General features: G+C 57.3%; 1 protein-coding gene across 4 annotated transcripts in view; it reads right to left on the reverse strand.

Moving 5' to 3' along the window:
- The window catches only part of LTBP3 (latent transforming growth factor beta binding protein 3), an 18,066-nt gene extending 4,771 nt beyond the window's left edge, over positions 1 to 13,295 (reverse strand). The window contains exons 1-16 of one of the 4 annotated variants that reach the window (XM_023654443.2): positions 12,449 to 13,295; positions 9,187 to 9,516; positions 8,837 to 9,039; positions 8,547 to 8,652; positions 8,226 to 8,318; positions 7,928 to 8,050; positions 7,301 to 7,456; positions 7,028 to 7,213; positions 6,456 to 6,472; positions 6,307 to 6,379; positions 6,044 to 6,142; positions 3,822 to 3,947; positions 3,606 to 3,737; positions 3,359 to 3,487; positions 2,998 to 3,120; positions 2,609 to 2,731 (exon numbers count right to left, since the gene is read on the reverse strand). In XM_023654443.2, the coding sequence (XP_023510211.2) occupies positions 2,609 to 2,731; positions 2,998 to 3,120; positions 3,359 to 3,487; positions 3,606 to 3,737; positions 3,822 to 3,947; positions 6,044 to 6,142; positions 6,307 to 6,379; positions 6,456 to 6,472; positions 7,028 to 7,213; positions 7,301 to 7,456; positions 7,928 to 8,050; positions 8,226 to 8,318; positions 8,547 to 8,652; positions 8,837 to 9,039; positions 9,187 to 9,516; positions 12,449 to 12,773 (2,344 nt within the window). In that variant the 5' untranslated portion in view covers positions 12,774 to 13,295. Of the gene's footprint in view, positions 1 to 2,608; positions 2,732 to 2,997; positions 3,121 to 3,358; positions 3,488 to 3,605; positions 3,738 to 3,821; positions 3,948 to 6,043; positions 6,143 to 6,306; positions 6,381 to 6,455; positions 6,473 to 7,026; positions 7,214 to 7,300; positions 7,460 to 7,927; positions 8,051 to 8,225; positions 8,319 to 8,546; positions 8,653 to 8,836; positions 9,040 to 9,186; positions 9,517 to 12,448 lie in introns of all 4 variants that reach the window. The other 3 variants (XM_023654445.2, XM_023654441.2, XM_023654444.2) reach the window with 3 other exon arrangements.
- Positions 13,296 to 24,905: the final 11,610 nt, after the last annotated feature.

The raw sequence follows: 24,905 nt of genomic DNA on the forward strand, positions 1-24,905 counted from the left end.
TGTCTGACTCCAAAGAGCTCGGGTCTCCCCATCCTTCCTCCATCTTCACCAAACAAGAGGCCCCTCCCATACCCCGTTTTTCCTCTCCTACCCTGGGCTTCTGCCCCAGCTGCTCTCATTTCTCTCATTTCTGTTCTCACCCTTCCCCCACCTGCCACGGCTCCCTTTCTTCCCATGTAAATAAGCTTCCCCATGTGTTTGTCCTTCTCATAAAATAATTTCTTCTGCTTGTGCAATAAAGGATCTTGGCTCTCCTGAGAACACAATTCTCTGCCGTCCTTCCTGGTGGAAGCCGGTCCTTGCCCATACCCCAGGCCCTTCCCAACCACGCTCTTCCTCGGAGGGGCTCTTGGCCCCCACATCAGCCTCCATCTCCTCTACTGCTGTCAACACCCACTTCCTAGTCCCGCTCCCTCTGTCCTCCCCACCCGAGGAGTTGTCAACATCCATGTGGACAGCTGGGCTCAGTTTCTGACCTTACATTCCTTGATCCCTCGGTTTCTGTGACCTTCACTCAATGCCAGCCACTCTCAGGACAAGGGGCTGGGATCTGCCCCTCCTCGGGCATCTCAGATGTGGCTTCCTTCCCCCTGCCTCTGCTGTTCGCAGGGACCCCTGAACACCCCTCCTTCCTCCTCACTGGTCTGGCGAAGTCAGACACGGCCTGCCTCTCAGCCTCCAGATCCTGGGGAGGGGCTGGAGGCAGCTGCCAAGCTGAGCACACTGGGCCACAGCCACTCCCTGCGGCCTCTGGCCCGGCCAGATCCTCGGCGTGGCCAGCACCACCCTCTCTCCATCCTCTCCAGCCTAGACTCCTGGAAAGCCCCTAGGCAGCTCCCATGCCCTTGGGCAGTTCCAAACCTCTACTGTTTCCCTCAAGTCCCCTACTCAACTCAGGCCCTTCACTGTTTATTGAGAGAATTAAGAGTAATCTCCTTTAACCTCCTGAAAATCATTACCTACATCCATTCCCCTCTTGCTCCTGTTAGAACAAGAGATGTCCCTTCTCCTGTCCATGGCTCCTCTCTCAGTTGCCCCTACCATCCCCTTGCCCGCTTTCCTGGCATCTCCTCCTCAGCCTACAGCCCTAACCCCACTCTGGTGACCCCAGGTCTCTCTTCCTCATTTGCTGCCTGCATCTCCTGGCCTCTCGTCATGCTGCAGAAGCCACCCTGCCAAGGCCACCAGGGACCTTCTCATCTCTCCAGTCAGTTCCTATTTCCCAGGAACTGCCTGTTGCATTTAGCTCGTCCTCCTCTGCCCTGGAAGCCTCCCCTCTCCGGCTTCCCAGCTGGTGCTCCCTGGGCCCTCCCCCGACCCATCTCCCGCTCCTATTCTGCCCTCTGCTGATGTGGCAGTGTCCACAGGCTCTGCTGAGGCTCCCCTCACTGGACCCTCCTCCTTGGCTGAGCAGGCGCACCCCAAGGCTCCACATCCCACAATCCACAGCTCCGGGTGAGAGTGTCTGGTGCAAGGCTTCCAATCCGTATGGCCCATCCTCTACTGGCATCTCCAGCTGAGAGGCCCACAGCGACCACCTACTCAGCTTGTCCAACATAAAACTTAGGATCTTCCTTCTCAAATATGCCCCAGTCCTGGAGACCCTATCCCAGTGAGCAGCACCACCCACTGAGTCACCCAAACTGGAAGCCTGGAGGGTGCCTCACTCGCATCTCCCTCGCCTGCCCATCCAGTTCAAAGCCCAGCTGATGTGCTATGCTATTTCTCTAATATCACAGCTTCTCGGGACCATCCTGAGGCCACTACTCTCGTCATGTCCATCCACCACCGTCTCTGTCCCAAGTTGTTCCAAGAGTCCTCCAGCCACTCTCCACACTCGACATCAGGGAACTTGCTAAAACAAATGGTGACTCCTGTCACTCTTCCCCTTAAAATGCTTCAGGTGCCTCCTAACACCCTCAGGATGAAGCTCAACCTCCTGGGCAGGGCTTAGGGGGCCCTCCAGGGAGTGGGGACCTGACCCTCACCAGCCAGCCTCAGCCCCCATCCCCTGCTTGTGCCTTACAGCTCCCTGCACACTCCATGCTGTTTTTCTCCTCTGAATCCTCTGGTGCTAAGCCCTCTGCCTGCCATGCTGTTCCCTCTCACCTTTCTTTGCTTGGCTAGTTCCTGTTGATCTTTAAGACAATTCAGGCCTCCCCTCCTCCCAGCCCCACCGGCGTTTCCCAGAAGCACCCAAACTCCATCTAGGCCTACCGCCCTGCGCTCTAGGGTCTGTGTCTAATGTTCCCCAGTTTCTCTGAATCCCAGCCCCCGCCTGCCTCTGGGTGCGTAAGAAACACTAGCGCAGGAGGGACTACCAACGCCTCCCTCCCCCATTCTTTTATATCATTTTTTCCTTCAAATTTAAGTAAGATGCTTTGCAAACGCAGCTTCAAGCCTTACCTCTAAGACCCTTCCTACGTAGGAATTCTGGTGGGCCCTTTCTCAGTTTCGCTAAGAAAATGAGTGAATGATCAATGAACTGCGCGGGGTGCGGCGGTGAATTAGCTACCTCCTGCCCACCTGTGTGACAGACAGATGTGACCCCCCCAGCTTCGGCGCGTGAGTGGGTGCGGGTGGCCTTGGGGGCAGGGCTGGAGCTCACCCAGGCAGCTGCGGCCGTCCGGCGCGGGCGCGTAGCCCTGGGCGCACGTGCAGCGGAAGGAGCCCGGGAGGTTCTCGCACCAGCCCGGTGAGCAGGGGCTGCCCTCGGCGCACTCGTTCACGTCTGCGGCGGAAAAGGCTCGCCTCGGACTCCGCCCCACTGGATGCTGCACTGTGCCGGCGTGGGGGTCCCCTCCACCGGGAATTGGGGGGCCTCCACTCCCAGGAAGCCCCTCCCTCGAGGCGACTCTCACCGCCACGAGCCCCGCCCCCGCCCCACCCAGAGCCCGACTCCGCCCCACCGCGGGGGCAACTCCAGGACGGGTCACGCCCCCTTGCCTTCGAAGCCCCTCCCCTTACCCTACTCGGGGCCCAGGCCCCGCCCCTCACCGCGGCAGGCCCCGCCCCCCTGGCTGCGGTAGCCGGGCTGACACGCAATGCACTTGAAGCTCCCAGGTTTGTTCTCGCATCTGCTGTCCGGGCAGGTGCCAGGGTCTCGGCACTCGTCGATGTCTGCGCGGGAGGGAGAGAAGGAGGACACCTTTGGCGACAACGTGGCCGGCCGAACGCTCAGAGTCCTCGGCAGGGCTTCCCTCCATCACAGATCAACAAGGAGAACCGAGCCCTCTGGGCTCCCTGAGAGCTCCCGGCGCAGAGCTGGGCAGAGACAGGAGTCCAAGCCCCCCGCCCCCACTACAGGTCGAGGGACAGCTGAGGACCCTCCCGGCGGTCTGGACGGGGTCTCCCCCACCTTCGCAGACGGGCGGTCGGGAGGCTTTGAGCCGGTAGCCGGGGTAGCAGTTGCACTTATAGTGACCGGGAAAGTTGATGCAGAAGCCGCCGTCGCCGCACAGGTGGGGCTTGGCGCACTCGTTCAGGTCTAAGCAGGAAGAAGGGGGCGCGAGGGGATGCAAGGGGTGGCGGAGGGGATTACACCGCGGTCGGGAGGGGAGCCCCCGCCTCCACCTAGCCCAGCGCCCCCAGCCCGGCGCGCTCACCCACGCACGAGCGCCCCCCGGCGCCCACGTGCAGGCGGTAGCCGCGGTTGCAGTGGCAGTTGTAGGAGCCGCCGGTGTTCATGCAGATACCCCTGCCGGCGCCGCACGGCTCCGCCTCGCACTCGTTCACGTCTGAGAAGGACGCGCGGGCGGGGAGACGTCAGACGCGGGTAGCGAGCCAGGGCCGCCTCCGGGCCACCCACCCACCGCGCTCACCCACGCAGTAGCGGTGCTGTGGGTGTGACCGGTAGCCCGGGTTGCAATGGCAGGAGTAGTCCGAGGGGCCCGGGACGCACTCTCCGTGGCCACAGATGTTCTGGTTCAGTCGGCACTCGTCTGTCTCTGCGGGGCGGGAGCCAGGTCAGGGGGCAAGCAGGGAGCACGCGCTTTCTGCCCCATCCCCAGGGTGGACCTCCATACCCCATTCCTAATGACCCAGATACCTGAGCCTGGTGCTACCACGACTTCAGGTCCCTGTACACCCATCCTCCAATCCTAGAATCTCCTACACCTTCATCCAGTAGCCCCAATATCACCACCCCAGGTTGCCCCAAACCATGACTCCAGGTCCCCGACAGCTTTATCTCCTCAATTCCAGGACCTTTGATACTTCTGTCCCCCTCACTATACCCTGACCCCAGTCACCCCAAACCCAAGCACATCCCCTGGGGATCCCTCAGTCATCCCAATACCCTACCCAAGGGGCTCTGAAACCCCCTTCTCGCCAGTCACCTCAATACCTTAAACCCTGCAGCCTTACTCACACCAATATCCTCTAGCCCAGTGACCCCAACACCTCTTAACTCAGGGACCTGGGGCCCTGACTGCAGAATGGCTGATTACCTCCCCGTCCCAAAGCCTACCGCCCTGTGGTAGCAGGAGCTGGTTTCTGGGGAATCCTGGCTGGCGCAAGCTTGTGCATAGGTGGCCAGATCCAGGAACCCCCCTCACCCTCTTGGTCATCAGTTCCAGGACTCCCTGCCTCCTGCCTCTTCCTCCTTCTGGTCTCCCCGCTGCTCCCCCGCCACAATGCAGCCCAGGCCTCGATGCTGAACTCTGCCCCACCCGGAATACACCAGGCCAGTGGGCTTTTGCAGGCCCTTCTCTTTGCCTCCAGCGCTTCCTCCTGGATGTCCTTAACACCCCCTCCTCTGAGAAGCCTCCCAGGGGGCCTCTTTCTCCACACTCCCACAGACCCCAGGGCTGTCACTGGGTTGTCCTAACCTGTGCAGGCCTCCAGGACAGCTACCTTCCTCCCAAGCCCTCACCCCAGGAGCTCAGCTAGGCTCTGGGTTTCAATCTGGCTGGCAGCTCCCTTGTGGCTTGGGAGTCCACACAGACATGGGTTTGAATCTGCCTCAGCTGTGTGACCTGGGGTAAGTCACTGAACCTCTCTGAGCCCCAGTTTTCTCATGGGAAAATGAGGCTGACAGTGCCCACTTCAGAGTATGAGATGGTTAAATGAAATTTAGTCTGTAAAACTCTTCCGTCAGTGCCTGGCACAGAGTAATGGCTCAGCCATAGCTAGCAGTTATTATGATGCCCCAGACCCTGCAGACACCTCCCACAGCCTTTGGGATCAAACCAGTCAGTGCCTGGCACAGAGTAATGGCTCAGCCATAGCTAGCAGTTATTATGATGCCCCAGACCCTGCAGACACCTCCCACAGCCTTTGGGATCAAACCAGTCAGTGCCTGGCACAGAGTAATGGCTCAGCCATAGCTAGCAGTTATTATGATGCCCCAGACCCTGCAGACACCTCCCACAGCCTTTGGGATCAAACCCAAGCCTCTTCACAAGGCTCTGCACGCCGGCCCTGCCCTGGTTCAGAAACACTGATCTGTGTGCGGTTTCTCCCTCCTCCCCTGTTTCATGGCTTCGGGCCTTTGCCCAAACTTCACCTGGAGTGTTCTTTTCCCCAACCTGCACGCTCATTCCTCCCCCGCTTCTCCTCGTTAATCTCTCAGAATCTTTAAAGCCCTGCTCAGAAAGCCTTGTCTCATCGCCCCCCCCCCCCACATTATCACAACCCTCAGACTTCCTTCCTTCTTCTGATTTATTTCTTTTATAGCTCTTATGAGACATACTAGATTTTTACTCATTGACCTTTTGTCTGTCTACTGCGCAAGGACAGGGGATTTCTGTCTGTTTTGTTTACTACTGTATCCCCAGCACGTGACCGTGCCTGGCACACAGGAGGTGCTCAATAAATATCTGTTGAATGAATGCATGCCTTAGGACTGGGCTGACCACCATAATACCTGGCTCATTTGAGGGCAGAGTGGGGTCTCCGCCGCAAGCGCCCAGCCCAGGGCCAGGCACACAGTAAGCCCTGGATAAGTGTTAGCGCTCTGGAAGGCCTGGAAGGGAGGTAGGGAAGGAGAAAAACGGGTGGGGCGTGGTTTACCCGGGGCGTGGCCTAGGTGGGCGGGCCTTACCGGTGACTTGAGTAGGGGCGATCTCCACCGCACTGCGGGACGGGGGCAGGTCCGGCAGGAACCAGCGCATGGTGGGCGGCGAGGGCCTGGAGATCAGCTCTGCGGGCAGCAGCGCACACGCGTCAGGGGACGAGGAGGGTGGGAGGGCTGCCCCTCTCCCCGCAGGTCATCACCTGGGAACTTCACACCCAGCTTCACCGCCCCCTAGTGCCTAGGCTGGGAACTTCCCCCTCCCGCAGCGACAGCTGCAGTGCCCAGCTCACCGGGGTAGGGCCGGGCAGGAGACGTGGTGGCGGTCGGGTGGCTCTGCTGCGCTGCCTGCTCCTCCATCGCTGGCTGCGGGTGACAGCAGCATGAGCCCTCCGCGTTTCCTTCGCCTCCCTGCCCCTCCCGCCTGGGCTCTCATACTCACTGAGTCTGTGCTCACCCCTAGGAGGGAAGAAGATGGGGCCATTCAGTGTGGGGCTGGGAGAAGGGAGTCGAGTCAGGGGTTGGCAGTTGGGTATTTGTGGTCAGGGTCTCTAGGAGCTCAATGATCATGTCTCTGGGTCAAGTGTCAAGGGTTAGATCCCGGGGTCGGAGTATTTCCATCACAGGTCAGGGGAGCAATGGGTGGACAAGGTCCTTGGGTTAGAGAACAAGGGTTAGCTTATATCAAGGGTCAAATCCCTGGATCAAGGGTCAGGGGTCAGATCTATGGGCAGCATTTGGGCTGATCAATGCCCTGGTCTGGAAATCAAAGTGGCTCTGGGGTCAGAGGGTTGGATCTGGAGGGCAATGGAGGGTCAGATCCTGTTGATCTGGGGTTAAATCATGGGGTTACAACCTTGGTTAGGGGTCAGAGGGTCAGGTTTTGGGGTCAGTGGTTAGGCGAGAAATTAGGAGTTAGAAGTTAGACTCTGAGGTCATCTCTGTGGATCGGGGGGAAGGGGTCAGGTCTAGGGGTTCAGCATCTGTCAGGACACAGAAGGGGTCAGGCCAGACCTCTCTCTTCCTCTGTGTCCTCAGGTGGTGGCACCCGGCTGGGGCTCTCAGGGAGCTGCTGGGGCTTGGGGGGCCCATCAGGGTGCAAGAAAAGAGAAAAGTCACTTTCGCCCTGAATGGTGAGCGTTTGGTGGGAGGTGAGGATGTGGTACCCCTTCCCAGCTGGACAGATCTCCTTGAAGGCAGCTGTGGCCAGAACAAAGGGTAGAGAAGTCAGCGTATCCTGGACAAGCATGCAGACAGCCCCCCCGGCTCCACACTCCCCAGGCTCACCAGTGCCATCAGCCGGGCAGCGCTGACACCTCGCACCCCAGGCCTTGCCGACACTGCAGCAGCAGAGCTGGCGGGTGAGGCGCGTGGTCAGCGGGTGCTGGCACTGGTGCTCAGGGCTCACCAGGCGGAAACACAGGCTCTTCTCCTCCGGCTTGTCTGCTGCAGAGGCCAGTGGTGGGCATGGGCATCTGGGCCTGCACACTGCCCATGTCCCTCTTCGCAGCTGCTCCAGACCTTGCCTCTCTGGCCCAGACAACCCTTGACCCTCACGTGGCCCCTGACTCCAAATGACCCTGAACCTGTGTTATTCTGACCTCATGTGACCCCTGAAACCTCTGTGACCACTGACCCCACTGCCCCGATTCTAGCTGCTCCAGACTTTATCCATTCTATCCATAAAGCCCGCGATCTCATATGACCCTGACTCCACATAAATCCTGACCCCATGTGACCTCCAACCCCAGATCTCATCTGACTCCTGACCCAACTGATCCCTGCTCCTATCTGCTCTGGGCCTGGCTCCTCCTGCAGTAACCTTTGACCCCACTCTGACCTCTGATCCTTACTGCTTGGAGCCTTATCCCTCCCACCCATGCCTTGTGACCTCCCAGGGTCCCTCAGTCTCACCAATGCACTGCGTGCGGGAGGGGCCCAAGCTATGGCCAGGTGGGCAGACGCAGCGATAGGAGCCTGGGTTGTTGAGGCAGTCACCATGACGACACATGCCTGGCATCGCACACTCGTTGATGTCTGTGGTAAGCAGGAGTTTGGTCCCTCTAGTCTGGGGCCATAGGGTAACAGCAAGCTGCTCCAAGAACCTCAAGGTCCTGCCCCAGCCCCGCCTCCTCCCTTGCCCACCTTGGGACTTCCCCCAGTGACAAGTGGCCTGCCCCTCCAGCCCGCAGAATCTCCTGGATGGCCATACCCTGGCAGTGGGTGCTGTTGAGTCTCTTGTAGCCCTGGGGGCAGTCAGCGCCCACTTCCCCACGTACAGGCCCTGGCTTCTGCACCCCTGTGTCTGTAGAGAGAGGAGGGCATGGTGGCGGGGGGTGGGGGGTGGGGGGTGGGGAGTGTGAGGACACGAGGACTGCAAGGAGAGAAGGGAGGGCACTGAGGAGGGCAGAGTAGGATGCTGAGAGGAATCTGGCGGGCAGTGAGAGACTCAGGCTGCACGGGGCTAGGGCCCCCTCACTGCAGGGCTGGGAGGGGTGAGGTGGGGGGGGGGTCCCTGAGCCCAGGCACTCACACTGCAGCTGGGGGCACTTGTGGCACTTGCTCTGGCCCCAGGCGGTGCCGATGCTCCCGCAGCAGTCTTCCTGCTTGGTGAGGCCAGGGAGGGGATTGCTGCCACACTAGGGGGAGGAGGATGGGCAGGGTCACAAGGTACCCAGCCCCTGCGGGCCTCCCTCCTGAGGCCCTTTTCCTCCTCCCCCACTCAGCTTACGACCCCGGATTGGGAGCAACCCCGATGAGCTGGGACAGGGCATCCCCGAGGGACAGAAGGGCCGGGGCGGGCGGGACTGTGGATTCACTCACGGGCTGCTTGGGCAGCGTGTCCTGGAAGCAGCGGCCCAGGGGCTTCTGAGTGGGTGGCCGTGGGTGCGGGGGCTTGGGGTGCGGCAGCAGGTGCTGGGAGGGGGCCGGGCCCTCGGCGTTCGGCCCCTCGATGCGGTGCACTTGGACCGAGGCCTCGGGCGGGTGGTGGACGCGCACGTTCACCACGGGGGGCGGGGCCTGCACTGGGGGGCAGGGCACGGTGGCCTCAGGGCTGTCCCGCACTGTGCCGGTAGCAGTGCGGAGCTCCTCCAGGGCTGGCCTCCACCCGGTTCCCGCCGCCCTGGTGCCCGCCCACCTCGGCCTCCCCGGGTCAGCCCGTCGCCTGGTACCTTCCGCTGAGATCTGTCCTGGCCCGAGGGGCACCAGGAAGGCTGCGTGCTGGGCAGGGGGGCCCTCCCCGGGGCCCGGTGGATCAGCGATCACTTGGACCGCGTAGATGGCGTGCTTGCTGGCCACAGACTCGCCCTCCGGGGCTAGGGGCGGCAGCGCACCTGTGGACAGGGCCCCGGCCCGGCCCAGCCCAGGGCCTGAGCCGCCGGTGCCCCCCCCAGCTCCTCCGGCAGGCACCTGGCAGAAGCGACCGGTGAAGTCCGGGGGACACAGGCACTGGTTTCTGGAGGAGCACTGGCCGCCGTTCATGCAGGGCAGAGGGCACACCACTGGGGAGGGGAGGTGGATCAGGGCCCAGGCCAACGCGCACCCGCAGCCCCCTGGCCCAGCCCCTCACCCACATCCTGTCTCTGCCCCCCTCCTCCCTACTTCCTTGCCACCCACTCGTTCTGTCCTCCTTGGGAAGCTGGGTTTTGTAACACATCACCCGCACAGAGAAACTACCCTCTGGATCCCCCAACATCGTTCTGCCCATGTTGGATTCTGGCGTCTTAAGTCTTGGACTTAAAACCTAGGAAGGAGGCCATGTGCCAGCTGTGTGGCCCTGAGCAACTCACTTCCCCTGGCTGTGCCTCCGTGTCCTCATCTGTAGGGATGTTGTGTCTGTCACCTGAGGTCATGCCTGTACACATGCTTAGCACAGTGTCTGGTACACAGAGGGTGCCTAGTAAGTAGCAGTAAACGATGCTGCTGCTGATGGAATAGCCTTTCTTGGGAATCCCATCTCTACCTGGTGCTTCCTCCTGTTCTAAATTCTCTCCCTGCTTCAGGCCACAGCTCTCTCCAGGCTCTCCCGTGCTCCCTCCCTCTGTCTTGCCATCCCAGGACCCACACCTCACCACTGCCATTTCCAGCTCCACCTCTCCGACACCTTTCTTGGGACCTCCACTCTGTTGGAAATCAGCATCCTTGCCTCCCCACCTCCTTGGACCTTGGACCACCACTGGGACCTCTGCCTGCCCCAGTCATTCATAACTGAGCCTCCAGGGTCCATCTCTCCCCCTCCCACCCCACCCAGTTCCGGCCTCTGCACTGTCTCATGAATGCATCTCCTCTCCTCCCCATGCCCTCTGCGCTGCCCCTGCCTTTCCCCATCCCAGCACACCCCCAGAAACCTGCCGCAGGCAAAGCCCTGGCAGAACCACACCCCTACTCACCCCTTGCTTCCATATGGGGCCGTTTAAGGCTCTCCTGGCCCAGAACAAACCTTCTTTCAGCCCATCCCCCTCTGTGCTTTCCTGCATCCCATGCCCCAGGGCTCATCTCCCTCCTCCTGCCAATATGCCACATTTTCTGCCGCCAAGGCCTCTTCATGTCCTTCCTGCCGCCTCAGAGCCCTGTCCCCCTACATATTCAGATCTTATCCTTCCAGGCTAAGCTTCTCTTCCAGGAAGGGTGCCTTTCCTCATGGCCCACCCACCCTGTTCCCTCTCCTGAGTTAGCACCCTCTGCCCCAAGTGCCCTGTGGCGCTTGACTTCGCTATATGCCTGTCTGTCTCCCATACCATAGCAGGTGCTCTGGGGCTGCCTCAGCTCTGCGTCCCAGAGGAGGTGCAGGGAGAATGAATGAAGGCGTGACTGAGTGAGAGGATGGGACTTGTGTCTTTCTGTCACGCACGCTCACATCTGACATCCAGCCTTGGGGGTCCTGAGCTCATGCACCAGCCCCAGCCCCTCTCCTGCCTGCCCATGGCTGTCCTCACTTCCCAGGATGGGAAGGTCGGGGTGCTGCTCTCCTGGACACCTGAGGGACAGCCGACATCCATGGCCATCAGGGCCTGGCTAAGGGCATCCCAGCCCAGCCCATCCTGCCTGGCTTCTCGGGGCCAGGACTCTCAGGGCAGGAGGGGTGTGTCCTGGGCCAGGGGGAGGCAGCATCCTCTCCTTCCTGCCTCCCAGTGAGTCACCCATAGCGGTGAGGGTGACCTTCCAGTGACACCCGCCCACTGTGGCCTGGGCACTGAGCCTGGGGGATGTGGGCAGCACGGATGGAGACAGCAGCCTGAGTACGATGGCCAGGGGGCCTGGGAGACCAGGCCCACGTACACTCACACGCACAGTCATCTTGACACACACACACATGCACAGACTCATTCTGACACCAACACAAGCTCACATAAACACTCCCATAGTGATGGGAGACACGCACCCAAGACGACAACACAAAGAAATAGGTACTTAATCACAGTGTGCCACTCCAAAGCCCATGCATGCCCCATGTGTGTGCCATGGTGCACACACACACACACACATATGTCATGAGACCTGTGAACCACATCAGTGGGGTTCCTTGGGACTGCGAGTGGGTAGGTGAGTACAGGAATGTATAAGAGGGGCTGTTTTGCTGGTGCCATCCAGGGCCTGGCCTAATTACCCTGTCCAGGAGGGTAATTACTGCTGGGACACCTCCCCCTGCCTGGCCCACAGGGCCCTGAGGGAGGAGAGCAGAGCCCCAGGCTTGGCCCTTTGAAGAGGGATGCTGGGGAAGGGGTGGGCTCCAGCCAGAACTGGGGACTCCTAGGCCTTGTTGCGGGGAGACGCTGAGGGCCCCTGAGGCAGAGCAGGTGAGAGCTTATGGGAGAGGGATGGATGGGCATCAGGAAAAGGAGGCACCAGGACCCAAAGCAGTCCTTGCCCCCAGGCCTGTCCCCTGCTGGTGAGGCCTCAAACCCCTCCCCTCCCAGAGCTTGCCAGTAACTAACTCCCTCACCCCCAGCCCTGCCCTTAACTCCTCCTCCTAGAGAATGCAGGTGTCTACCCCTGGCAGGCCCTACTTTAGACATTTTTTAAAGACTTTTCCTGTTTCTTCCAGCAGATCTCTCTCAGGGAAATATTAATCCCTTCTCTGAGACCACCTGCCTCCAGCTCACATCCCTCAAAAGCCCTTGTGTGCTGACCCTGACTCCTTCTCAGAACCCAGCACCTTCCTAGAGGCCTGTGTCATCCGGGACCCCAGCATCACCCCACACCTTAGGCCTCAACCCTAAGCCAGAGCTGTGGAGTCCGGGGGGGCCCGCGGCCCTCCCAGCTCTGGCCACAGGGCTCCAGCCTCCCAAGCCCGCTGATGCCCGCGGGGCTCTGGGCCGGAGCTCTGCTCTCTGGCCCCCTGGCCCCCAGGGTCATGTGGCCTGCTCTGCCATGGATCCCGCTTGTGCTGGGGCCTGCCGGCCGCTCCCCGCGCCCGTGCCCCCTGGCCCTCACCCACGCGGAAGCCGGAGCCCGTGAGCGTGTCGGTGCTGTGGCCGTTCTCTCCGATGAGCGTCATGTTGGAGCCCTGCTGACAACTGTCCCGACACTGGCCCTTGAGACAGGTCCGCTTGCAGATCACCGGCGCAAAGACCACCTTGAAGCGCTCGCGGGCCAGCGCCCCGCCCCCGCCGGCGCCCCGCTCGCCCGCCGGCCCCCCCGCGGCCCCGCCGCCCGGGCCCAGCAGCAGCAGCAGCAGCAGCAGCGCCCGCAGCCCCGCCGCCCCCGCCCCGCGCATCTCAGGGGCCAGGCCGCCAGCAGCCCCACGGGGCCCGGGCATCCGGGGCCGCAGGACCCGGGGGGCGCGCCCGGGCGGGGGCGATGGTCTCGGCGCCCAGGGGGGAGCAAGCCGGGGGCCTCGGGGGACGGGTGAGGGGGCAGCGGGGGAAGGAGAGGCACGGAGGAAGCGCGCGGGGAGGGGACAGCAGGCAGGGGCCGGTGAGAGGCCGAGAGATGGAGGCTGGATGGCGGGGAGCCCAGAAACTTCCACCGCCCCGGGAAGGAGCCCAGCCACGAGCCGGGCCGGGGGCCTGCGGAGGCCCCAAACTGCGGCCGGAGCGCGGAGGCCGGAGCAAGTTGAGGCGGAGAGGAGGAGCGAGGGGGAGGGCCGGCGGCCGGCCCGTCCGCGCCTCCCCCGGCGGGCTGAGCTCGCGGCCGCGGGAAGCAGGGAGCGCGCGGGGCGGACGCAGGGAGAAGTGAGCAGTTGTTTTCCCTGGCGGAGCGGCGGCGAGGGGGCTGGGACGCTGGCCCCGGGCCAGAGAGACAGCTTTTTTCTCTTGCAAGCGTCGCCGCCGCCGCCCGGAGCAGCGAGGGTGTGAGGGCGGGCGGAGGCCTGGAGGGGGGAGTACGTCGGGGGGGGCGGCGGACGGGGGAAGGCCCCTCCCCAGCTGCCCGCCCCCGCCGGAACCCGCCGCCCGCCGCCGCCGCCGCGCGGGGCCCCGGCCAGAGGGCCCTCACCTGGGACCGCCGGCGGCCCGCAGATTCCTCCGGGCGGGGCGGGGAGGCGGGCGCGGACCTCCACCCGCCGGGCCCGCCGCATCCAAGCGGGAAACCGAGGTCGGGGGAGGAAGCCGGGCCTCGCCCGGGGCACGAGGACGATGGGAGGCCAGGTGGGACTGGAACCCAGGCTCGCAGCCCTTCCCCAGCTTCCCTTGCGCTTGTGGGGGTCTCACCCCAGCCCAACCCCCAAGTCAGTTCTCATGAGTACTGATCCACTCCCCTCTGAGGAGAGGACTCAAGGAAGGGGCACCCTTGGACCAGGTCCTAGAAGAACCTGGAGTCCAGAAGAACAGTAAAAACAAAGCTGGAAACCCAGCTTCCCTGCCAGCCCCCCTCTAAACGGCTTCCTGGTGCCCACTCTGCCTCCCTCCCTTCGCCTTGTCTGGCTGGGCTGGCTGGGCTGGTGGGGCTGGCTCTGGGCCTCAGACACTCTGGAATCGCCAAGGTCTGAGCTCAGGGCCTGGCCCCCTTCCCAGGCTAACAGCCGGGAGGAGGGGGGTGCTGCCTGAGGGCTCAGGGGGCTGGGGAGGGGCACAGCAGGGCCCCAGGGCAGGGGTGGGCAGGGGCTGGGAGGGGCCTTAAGTTTGGTCAGGGCTGGAGAGGAGCCAGGCCTGTGCTCTGGTCTAGAAGGGAGGCCCTGGAGGGCTGCAGTGTCCTGGGGCCCAGGCCCTAGGGGGTGTGCCTGGCAGGAGACCCCAGGGTTCTGTCTCTGACTCAGAACTCAGCAGGGGGTGGGTGTGACCAGGCACATCCAGAGCAGGACACTGCCAAATCAGGGTGGCACCAAACCCTGTCCTCTTGGGCACGAGGGGTGGCAGTCTGACCTGGGCTGGGAGTAGGGACTTGCCTTCAGTACACCTGTGCAAGGAACTCGTGGTTTTTACTTTAAGGGTGGGTTCATTTGGGTGGCTTCGCGGGGACTGAGGAAGACCCTTTTGTAGAGCCCGGGCCTGAATTGCTCAGGGGCCCTGTTCCTATAGCCTGGTGTTGCAGGGGTGGGGCGGGGTGATCCCGTGTCCCCAGGGGCCCCCTGCTGCTGGAATCCAGCGTGGGGGTGTGAGGGGCAGCCCCACCCTTCCTGGGGTCACACTGAGGTGGGGAATAATACTGAGTGCTTCCCACCTGCCTAGGGCAGGGCTGAGCATTTTACAGTCATTTTCTCCTCACGCTCCTCTGCGCCTGAGGAGCAGGCTGTGGCTCACCTTGGAACACAGCACAGTCACACAAACCAGCAGTGGAGTCCTAATCTCTCTAAGACTCAGTTTTCTCACCTGTGAAATGGGGAATCTCTTCATTTAACAAACTGGAAACCTACCACAGGCCATGCTGGGTTTTTTTTTTTAAAGATTTTATTTTTCCTTTTTCTCCCCAAAGCCCCCCGGTACGTAGTTGTATATGTTTTTTAGTTGTGGGTCCTTCTAGTTGTGGCATGTGGGACGCCGCTTCAGCATGGCTTGATGAGCGGTGCCATGTCCACGCCCAGGATCCAAATCGGCAAAACCCTGGGCCGCCGAAGTGGAGCACGAGAACTTAACCACTCGGCCATGGTGCCGGCCCCTAGGCCATGCTCTTGCTAACAAACAGAACCAATCCCTGGCCTCCTGGAGCTTCTGTCCTGGAGGAGACAGACATGTGACAAATCAAATCGCAGATGTCCGTGGCTACAACAGAAGTCAGTGCTGCGGCAGAGAAGAGCTGGGAGCCGGGAACAAGGGCAGTGGCGGGACCTGGAGGTCCAGGAAGCCCCTCTAACAAGGGGACTTCTGAGCCGGAAGCTGGAGGAAGAGCAGGAGTCAGCAGGCTGCGCAGCCAGCAGGCTGAGGGAAGGCTGTAGGAGGCCCGAGGGATTGAGGGGACTGTGATGAAGAGATGGTTTACAAAGGGGCAGGCAGGGCTGAGGGATGGGAAAGAGTCCGTTCTTGTAGGAACCGAGAGAAGGCCAGCAGAGCAACAGGGAGAGAGAGCAGCAGAAGGTGCGAGGCCCCGGGGAGGAACCGGGCTTTTCTTCTCCCTGTGATGGGGCTGTGTCGGGGTGCTGTTGCCGTCATCCCAGGAGAGATGATAACTTGGATGCGGTGGACGTGTATTTGGAAGGTAGACTCCAAGACTGGGTGAAGTGGGAGGGTGCCGGAGAGGCAGGTGGCGTGAACGGCTCCCAGATTTCTGGCCTGAGTCCCTGGGTGGCCAAGGAAGATGACAGAGGAGAGGAAGACCCGGGGAAGGATCTAGAGCTCTGTTTGGGGCCTGCTGAATTTGAAATGTTTGTGTTATCCAAGTGGAGATGTCTCAGCCCAGGGGTCTGGAATTCAGACAGGACGTCTGGCCTGGAGACAATGACTTGGAATCCTCACCATACAGGGACATTTAGGACCGTGGAAAGGATGGGCTCAGCTCGGGAGAGAAGAGGGCTGGGGGCGAACCTGGGAGGTTACCACTCCCAGGTCAGGAGGAGGAGGCAGGGGCAGAAGTGACTCAGAAGGAGCAGAGAGGAAAACCGGGAGCGTGACGCAGGAAGAGCCAAGAGGAGAGAGTTCAGGGAGGAGGGTGCGGCCAACAGTGTCTAATGCTGCTGAGTCGGGTGGGGGTAATGACAGCCCTTCTTTAGGGGCTGCTGAGGGGGCTCAGTGACACAGAGCTATGAACGCAAGCACCCCGCCCAGTGTGTGGTCCATACTGAGTGCTGTTACTTATTGTCATTAGCAGACTCCTGAAGCTCGTCAGGGTCCAAGCAGGAAAGAGAGGTCACCCTCGTGCGGGTGATGGAGGGGACTAGAATGGAGGCACTGTTTACGAAGGGCTAAGGGGACCACCAAGGGCTGCTGGAGCCCTGGGACTAGCATCAGAGGGCAGCCCTGAGCCCCGCTGAGGGGACGCTGGAGCTGCAGGAGAGGGCTGCCCCACGAGAGCTGTGACTTCGGCAGACACCTGCAGCTCCTGTCCGCCTGCAGCCTGCGGGGAGGGAGCTGGGGAAATAAAAATTGCCCTCATCTCCTGTCCAGCCAGGCCTCCCAGGGAAGGGAACCCTAAAGGGAGCCTGCGGGCATAGGAGCCTGGGGGTGCAGCACAGAGGTCAGCCTCGTGGCCTGGAGCAGGGAGGACAAGCACGCAGGGTGGATCTGCAGGGCAGATCGCGACAGTCCAACACACGTGGGATCCTTGGCCTGTCCACCTTTTCTAGCCTCGTCTCCTGTGTCACCACACCCAGCCACCCCATCTTGCTAGAATCTTCCGGCACAGTCTCGTTCCTCCTAGACGTCAGTTCTCCTGTCAGTTCAAGGAGACCATGACCTTTGTGGTCATTCCAGATCATTTCTGCCGCCTAACAGGTCTCCCCACCGCTGCTCTGCCTGCTCTGGTCCCTCCTCCACCTGGTGCCAGCGTTACCTTTTAAAACCTAATTCCAACCATGCTCCTCCCAGCTTATAAAAGCTCCAGTAGCTTCCCTGGGCCTGCAAGGTCCTCTGGGCCCCAGAGGTGCTGAACCCAGTCCTTGGCCTGGGGCCAATCCTTTATGTCTAGGGTCCCTGCCTCCAGAAGTTCCGTACATCTTTCTGTAAAACAGCCACCCGACCCTCTGGGTCACATCGTCTGTTTGTTTCTTGCTGGCCCTCATCACAGCCTGAAATGTTCTTCTTCAGGGGTTTCTTTACTGCTTATCATTTGTCTCCCTGCCCTCCCAAGAAGGCACAACCTTGTCTCCAGATCCTAGCACAAGACTTTGGCGCGCAGAGGATGCTGAAGTTTGTTGACTGACTAATGGAGCGAGACCACAGAGCGCCCACCATTTACTGTGCCCTTTACCCTGTTACGTTATTTCATCCTCCCAGTGACCCTGAGGCTCTGAAAGATGAAACAATTAGATTCAGGTCATCTGGTGAGTGAGATGTGGTAATTGAACTCAAGCCTGCCAGATCCCAAACCCACGCAGTGCTCCTGGGAGGGAGGGATGAGAGGCTCCCACAGATGTCCTCAGGATAGGTGGGTGGGGCCCTGAGGGCAACAAGGGGTTTTGCTGGAATGGGACAAAAAGGAGCCACAGGACCCAAGCCTAGGCATGTTCAGCCTGCTTGAATGTTAGGGGGCCCCTTTGTGCAGAGCGATTCTTGAGGCCCAGAGAAAGCAAGGGACCTGGCCGAGGTTATACAACCGGTCAGTGGCAGAGGCAGGACTCAGACCCGGGGCTCCGGGTGCCTCGTTGGGGGCTTGGCTGGACAGGGCAGCAGCAGCCTGCATAACGGAAGTCGTGTTTCAGGTGGCAGCGAGCACAGCCCTCGTTTTCTGGCATTAGATTTTCCTGGCTGCATCCCGTACCAGCTGTGAATTGGGAAAATTCTTCAACTTCTCAATGTCTCCATTTCCTCATTTTTAAACAGGAAGTCAAACAGGTGACATTTAGGAAGCCCTTCGTGGACCCTGGCCACAGGTAAGTCCTAGGCTGTCCTGGGGGAGGAGGAGAGCGACCATTGAGAGAGGCTGACCGCGCGCCAGGCTCTGCGCCACCCCTGTGAGTTCTCAGTGTCTTTGGGAAGCTTCCAGGCTCTGAAGAAAGAAATGGCTCTGGGAGTGGGTGGATTCTAAAGATGAGGGTTGGAAATTTCGGAGGCCTGGAGGGAACAATTCTGCCCTGAAGCATCTCTCTTCGAAGACACTTTACTGAAAGTGGCTGTCACTGAATCCCTCTGATGCGCCACATGAAGGCGCTGAGAGATGAGATTGGCAAGTGAAATGAACCTGTCTTCACGCTTGATAAATCAGAGCGGATTGTCAGTCCTGCCACTCCTGTCCACCTTTCAAAGACAGGAGAGAGAATGGGACTCAATGCGCACTGCCTGATGGAGTCCCAGCCCTGCCGCATACCAGCAGGGTGACCTGGATCCGTCTCTTAACCTATCCAAGCCTCACTTTCTGCACCTGCAAATTGGGGATGATAAGACCTAAGTCACGCTTTGTCCTGAGGATTAAATGAGATGTCATGGAAAGCTCTTAGCCCAGTGCCTGGCCCAAAGAAAACAGACACAAAAAGTTGAGTATTATTATTTTTATCACTGTATCATCCAGCCCTTTCCTGTTTCACAGAGATGTCAGGTCCGTTCACGTTGCAGTGAAAAACAGGAAGAAAAGCTGACCCCTTTGGGTGCCTGTTCGTGTGAAAATACAATAACATAAGTTATGATTTTCAGAGCCACGGCTACACGGCATAGGCCACTTGTTGGCAGGCCCTGTGAACCTGGCCCACAAACTGAGGCAGTCAAGGGGCGCCTGTAACTGAGCTGTGTGTGAATATGCTGCCATGGTGTTTGCTGTCACTTGGGAATGGCCTGACTGCTGTCGTGTCGACCTTGCCACAGATAGGGACAGATGTTGGGCTGGCTCACATGATGGTAGGCAAGGGTCTGAAAGAGGCCCAACCCACTGCTTCCCAACAGCTAGTCTGCCCACCGTGACTGCTGTAAACGGGCTTTACCACCAGCACTTCTGGAACCTTCTGTGTGCCCACCCCTTGTCAGGGACAGGTCTGAGATTTTTCCCTACTTGCAAACTAACAAGTGAGCCAGCCACAAGTTCGTGCATGCTGGGAGAAGACAGGAGATTCTCGGGTCAGAGACAAAGGACTTTATTACTCATGGCACAGTAAACAGCATGAGCATCAGCATATTGATGTCAGTTCCCTTGTCCCCAAGTCCCATGGGGGTGGCACCAAGGGGTTCAGATAGATGCCTGCACACAGTGGATTGCAGTATGGAAGAGGACCCTAAACGTAGGGAACCCAAATCTTTTCCAATGGCCAGTAAGCATGCTGCCCTTTGCTTTGGAGGGAGACACTGTCTCCATCTTCTCTGGCTGTTCACTGTACCACAACCTTGAGAAGAGAGTCCAGGACAAAGGCAGTCGGTGCCTTGCTTGAAAAGCATGCAGAAAGTCAAGAGACCCCTGGATAATTGTCTTACAATAATATCTACCCCTCATTTCTGCTGGCTTGGCTTTTGGAAAGTTTTCCCACGAGTTCACCACTCTGTTGGCAAATCTGATCAACAGACGCTAGGACAAATCTCTTCAATCTGTCACACCCAGCATTTAGTTAACGCTACTATCACCAGGGCTCCAAGCAGCAGGATGAGACCAACTTGTAGTACTGACCTCAACCATGCCCCTAGACCCACCTTAGAAAGCCAGGTAGCTTGCTCCTTAGGTCTCTGTATCCACCTTTCCACTGGCCTGAGGCATTAATCCAGGTACAGGAGGATATATGAACAATTGCACAGATTCTGCCTTGGCCTGCAAGGAAGAAGTCCAGGAAAATTCTATCAGCCATGGCAACCTTGGTCAGTGAATTGAGGCCATCCTGAATGCCTTCCAGGCCAACGTGGTGTCGTTGATCACTTTGGCTAAAGTCAGGGATAAATTACAAGTCACCCTGTTTTCAGGAGAAAGGCAAGTTAATGTGTGACTTCCACATAAGTCGTGCCATCTCAAGGATGCATGTGGTGCTTCTGGGAAGAAACATGGTGCCCCCTGAGTGAGACCTACATCGGTTAGGGGAGCCCAGGTTGACGGTGCCTCCAACGTGGCCTCCCTGCAGGCTGGTAGGCCTTAGGGCTCCCAGTCCAATTCAAATGATTGAGTTTAGTCCTTGTTTTTGGAGGAACTGAATAAGGACAGTCAGTCCAATCTGTCCCATTTGTCCATGCCACCAGCCAGATGGCATTCATCCACCCCGTCAAATGACTGAGTGATCATGGCTACAGGATTGGGGATGGGGAAGATATCCGAGGTGTTGGCGTTGACAGGGTTTTATGTGGAGGTACAGGAGCTGAGGCTACCCCTCGTTGCTTCTAGTCTCTTCGTAAGGTTAAGCTGAACGCCAACCAAATCAAGGTCAGAACTGTCTAGTGGAGCATGGCAGACCCTGCCATCAGTTAAATTTAAATCACTTGCCATAGTTTGGGAGAGTTGGGCCAGCATGTTTTTCTCAGTGAGGAAGGCTCCAGGTGGTTTGGAAAGAGATGATCATTAATGTCTCTCCTTCTACCATGTCTCCCAGGCCTGACATGTTCCCTCCCCAGGTGCCAAGGTTGTTCTCCCTCTACTGTCGGAAAAATTGATGTGTTCTAGTCCAATAACTAGAACGTCACCATTTTTCCAATCATCCGCCACTCACACCTTTCATCCGGAAGTGTCAGGTACAAGAAGGACAGGACATTTTGTGTGTGTGTGTGAGGAAGATTGTCCCGGAGCTAACATCTGTGCCAATCTTCCTCTATTTTGTATGTGGGACGCTGCCACAGCATGGCTTGATGAGTGGTGTATAGGTCCGCACCTGGGATCTGAACCTGCAAGTCCCAGGGCCGCTGAAGCGGAACACGTGAACTTAATCATTACACTACCGGACCAGCCCCAGGACGTTTTTATAAAACTTACAGAGACTCATTATGTCCCCACTCCACATTTGGCCCACTGTTGGGGGACTCAAAGAGAGGGGTGTACACACTGAGTGCTCTAGTCATTCTCATGATCCAGGACCACATCAGTCCAACAACAGAATCCATGTGGTTGAACTATAATTCACTTTGAGTCTCCTAGGCCCCTCTTTGACTGGGCTGCCACCTGGGAATTGCACCAACCAGTCTGGCTGGGGCTGCTGTGAGGGGAAAGAAAGAAGCATTATGTTCAGGAATGGTGAGCATGGAATCCTGAATTTTCAAAACTGGTCTCACCCCTCTCATCTTGATCATTATGAAGGACATGGCCAAGAGGATGTGGCTCCATCCTGAGGACAGCCACATTCATGATTGAACTTCCATACTGAGGTGTATGGACCAGGAGGGAGAGCCAGAAATGTTTTTGAGTTGATTTTTGAGGAGGCTATTTCAATGCTCAACAGTACCATATGACTGTGGATGATGGGGAGTATGGAAGGACCGCCAAATAGCTAGGCCATCAGCCCGATGTTGAGTAGCTTTGGGGATAAAAGGTGCACCATCATTAGGCTTCAAGCGGTCCAGAAAGCCAAAAACATGACACAGATTAGTCTCAAGAACCACAATGGTATGGCCAGAGTTGGCTGATTGGACTGAAACAGTTCCACTTCAACCTGAAAAAGTGTGAGGCACCACTGATAGCCCCAAGAAGTCAAAGGTCCTGTGCATTCAGTCGCAATGCCACATACACTGTGGCTTCCCTCTTTGCAGGGCAAACAGGTGAACTTTTGGCAGGAATCACAAGTCTAGCATGGAATGGTAACCTCTGCATCAGAAGCATAGAGTCCTTTACTTTGTGCCCACTCCATGATGGTGGACATGTTGCCATGTATGGTATGATGATGGATCCAGGCAGAAAGGGAGACAATCTGGGAAGTACAGCCTCGATCAACACCTTGATTCCTGTCAGCCTCATCAGAGAATGGGCCCTTAGCATGGGTACCTACATAAGTGATCTAGATGGTTGATCAGCTGTGATTTGTTTCCACAGTTAGCTGAAAACATTGCCATCCAAAGCCCTCTACTGAGCAGGAGACAATTTCTATTACTGATATTGTCTATCTCACATTTGGGGATTACTTGACTCAGCAACCATAGCCACGTTGCTTTCCTGCTGGAGATGCAAGGTTCACACTCTTTTGCTGACAAGGACTTGAGTTGATCAGTCTAGCTAAAGGTTTGTCCATTTTGTTGATCTTTTCAAAGAACTAACTTGTAAGTTAGTTGATATTCTCTCATCTTTACTAGAGCCTTCTTTCTGCTTGATTTGGGTTTAGTTTGCTCTTCTTTTCCTAACTCCTTAAGATGGAAGCTTAGGTTATTGATTTGAGACCTTTTTCATTACAAGAATTTACAACTATAAATTTCCCTCTAAGCACTGCTTTGGCTGCATCTCATAAGTTTTGGTATGTTGTGTTTTCATTTTCATTAATCTCAAATAATTTTCTAATTTCTTTTGTGATTCTTCTATGACCCATTAGTTAGTGAGGAGTATGTTGTTTAACTTCCACATACTTGTGAATTCCTCATTTCCTTCTGTTATTGATTCCTAATTTCATCCCATTGTGATCTGAGAACACAGTATGATTTCAACCCTTTTAAATTTGCTGAGACCTGTTTTATGGCCTAACATATGGTCTTTCCTTGAGAGTTTTCCATGTATTCTTGAGAATAATATGAATTCTGCTGTCTTTGGGTGGAGTATTCTATAGATGTCCGTCAGGACTCAGGCTTGACTTGCACAGCTGTGACTTTTCTTTTTTAAGGAGACCACCTTGATAGAGGGTATTTCTGTCCTATTGTCATAATAACATCTCTTGTTTTTGCCTTGTTTTAATATAAAGGCTAGGAGAGTCTTCCAGGGCAGTGGAGCTGATCACAAGAATTTATCTAGGGTTTTCTGGGTCACATTTATCAGCATCATAAACCTAAACTAAGACAATAAGAGCCCAAAGAATAATCAATGCCTCATCTGTGTTTTCCTATGGAAGTTTGTCTGTCTCAAGGAAATCTCCCTAAGAGGGATGAAGCTCCCTTGTAGCAGACAGGACCCAGTGGAAAAAAAAAAAACCCTGAGACCTTTTACTGTCATCTTGGAATGGATACAAGGTTGGCGTGATAGACTGTAGGAGGGGCTGAGCTGTACGATGGTCTGGCTCTTGCCAGTCTTCCTTACCAAGCATCACATGCCCTGCCCCTCATCTCCCAAGTGAGCCAACCTAAGGTCTAATGATTCATCTGGGTTTTGTCCATAGCAGTAGTGAATTTCCATCCATTCATGTTTAGTGTATGTTTGTGTCTGTAAGTGCTGTCTGAAGGGGGGTGGAAACTTCTGAACTCCCAGGATGAGTCTTAGTACTGGTTGTTACAATGACGCAGACCTGAGGCCGACCACTGGTTGGTGAGGAGCTACCCCACCTCTCCCCAACCGCACCCAGAGGAGATTAGCAACTACCAGGGCGATGCCTGGTAACTGACTTTGCTTCAAAGCCAACTTCCTGGTACTCGACCTGCAACTCCCTCACTAATTCCTTCTCATGAACAAGAAATGAAACTGAAGAACCTTTATTGTTTGGTTGACTATACAATTGGGTCAACATATGTGCTGCGATTCCCTTGGTCTTTCCTCAAAACCTGTTAATCAGCCCATGAGGTCCTCATCCTTCCTCTTACAGAAAACCGTGTTTCTGTCAGCATCCCACCCTCATGGCCAAAACGATCAAGAACTGTGAAAGGTCTTTGATTTTACCCTATTTTCAAACAAATAAGTTAGAGTGACACAAGTTCATGGATGCTGGCAGAAGACCTGAGACTTCTGGATCAAAGACAAAGGACTACTGCAGCACAACAAGCATTAGGAATGTGAGCGTATTTGTATCACTTCCCCTTACCCTCAAGTCTCATGATGGCAGTGCAGATGGACTCACACAGATGTCTACGCACATGGTACGTTGTGTTACAGGAGAGGGACTCTGAGCTTAGGGCACCCAAATATTGTGTAGTGGGCAGTAACTTTGCCTGCCCTTTGCTCTAGAGGGAGCCACCATCTCTGTTGTCCAAGGCTGTCCACTATACAAAGATCTGGGAAAAGACAGCCCAGAACAAAGATGGTGCCTCTGCTGACTAGACCTGCAGAAATGCGAGAGACTGGGAGAGAACTAGCTGCTATCACCTCTCCCCTCACATCTCAATAAATTCTCACAGCAACCCCTCCGAGTCGGTATAACCAGCCCTGTTTACAGATGAGGAGTTGAAGTCCAGAAAGGTCAAGTAAATTACTCCAGGTGACACAGCCAGTAAACAGCAGATTCAGGATCAAAACCAGGCCTGCCTGATTCCAGGCCTGTGCCTTGTCCACCTGCCTGTGGAACTTGAGGCAGGGAGCGGCCCTGAGGGGACAAAGATGATGGGACTCCCCTTGAGGAGTGGGAGAGGAGGAATGCAGGGAGAGTGGGAAGAGACGAGGGGGGCCAGAGGCCCATTTGTAGGACCTTGGAGACCATCGTAAAGAGTTCGGATTTTTGTCTAAATGTGATGGGGAGATGCCAGAGGGTTTTAAGCAAAAGAGTGACATGATCTGATTTATATTTTAAAAGAATTACTCAGTCTCCTGCTCTGTAAAATGGGGATAACAGTAGTACCTACCCCATTAGGTCACGAGGAGTAAATGCAAGGGGATTAAGTGGGAGGATGAGTAAGGGTCTTGGTACCAGGCAGAATAGGCCATGATGGACATTGGATATTGGCCATGATGATGACCACACAGAAGGGCGCATTGAGGAATTCAAGCTCAGAGCCAAAGATGGTAAGGACCTGGAGGGTCTTTGCATACAGACTAGAGTCCAAGAGTCCCTCTAGCCAGCTTGGCAGAACTGACCTGGGATCAGGCCCTGCGTCAGGTACACTACTGCCCGAGAGTCTGCTGGTCGATGGAG

Source organism: Equus caballus, chromosome 12 (assembly GCF_041296265.1).
Source record: "Equus caballus isolate H_3958 breed thoroughbred chromosome 12, TB-T2T, whole genome shotgun sequence".
Taxonomy (NCBI): domain Eukaryota; kingdom Metazoa; phylum Chordata; class Mammalia; order Perissodactyla; family Equidae; genus Equus; species Equus caballus.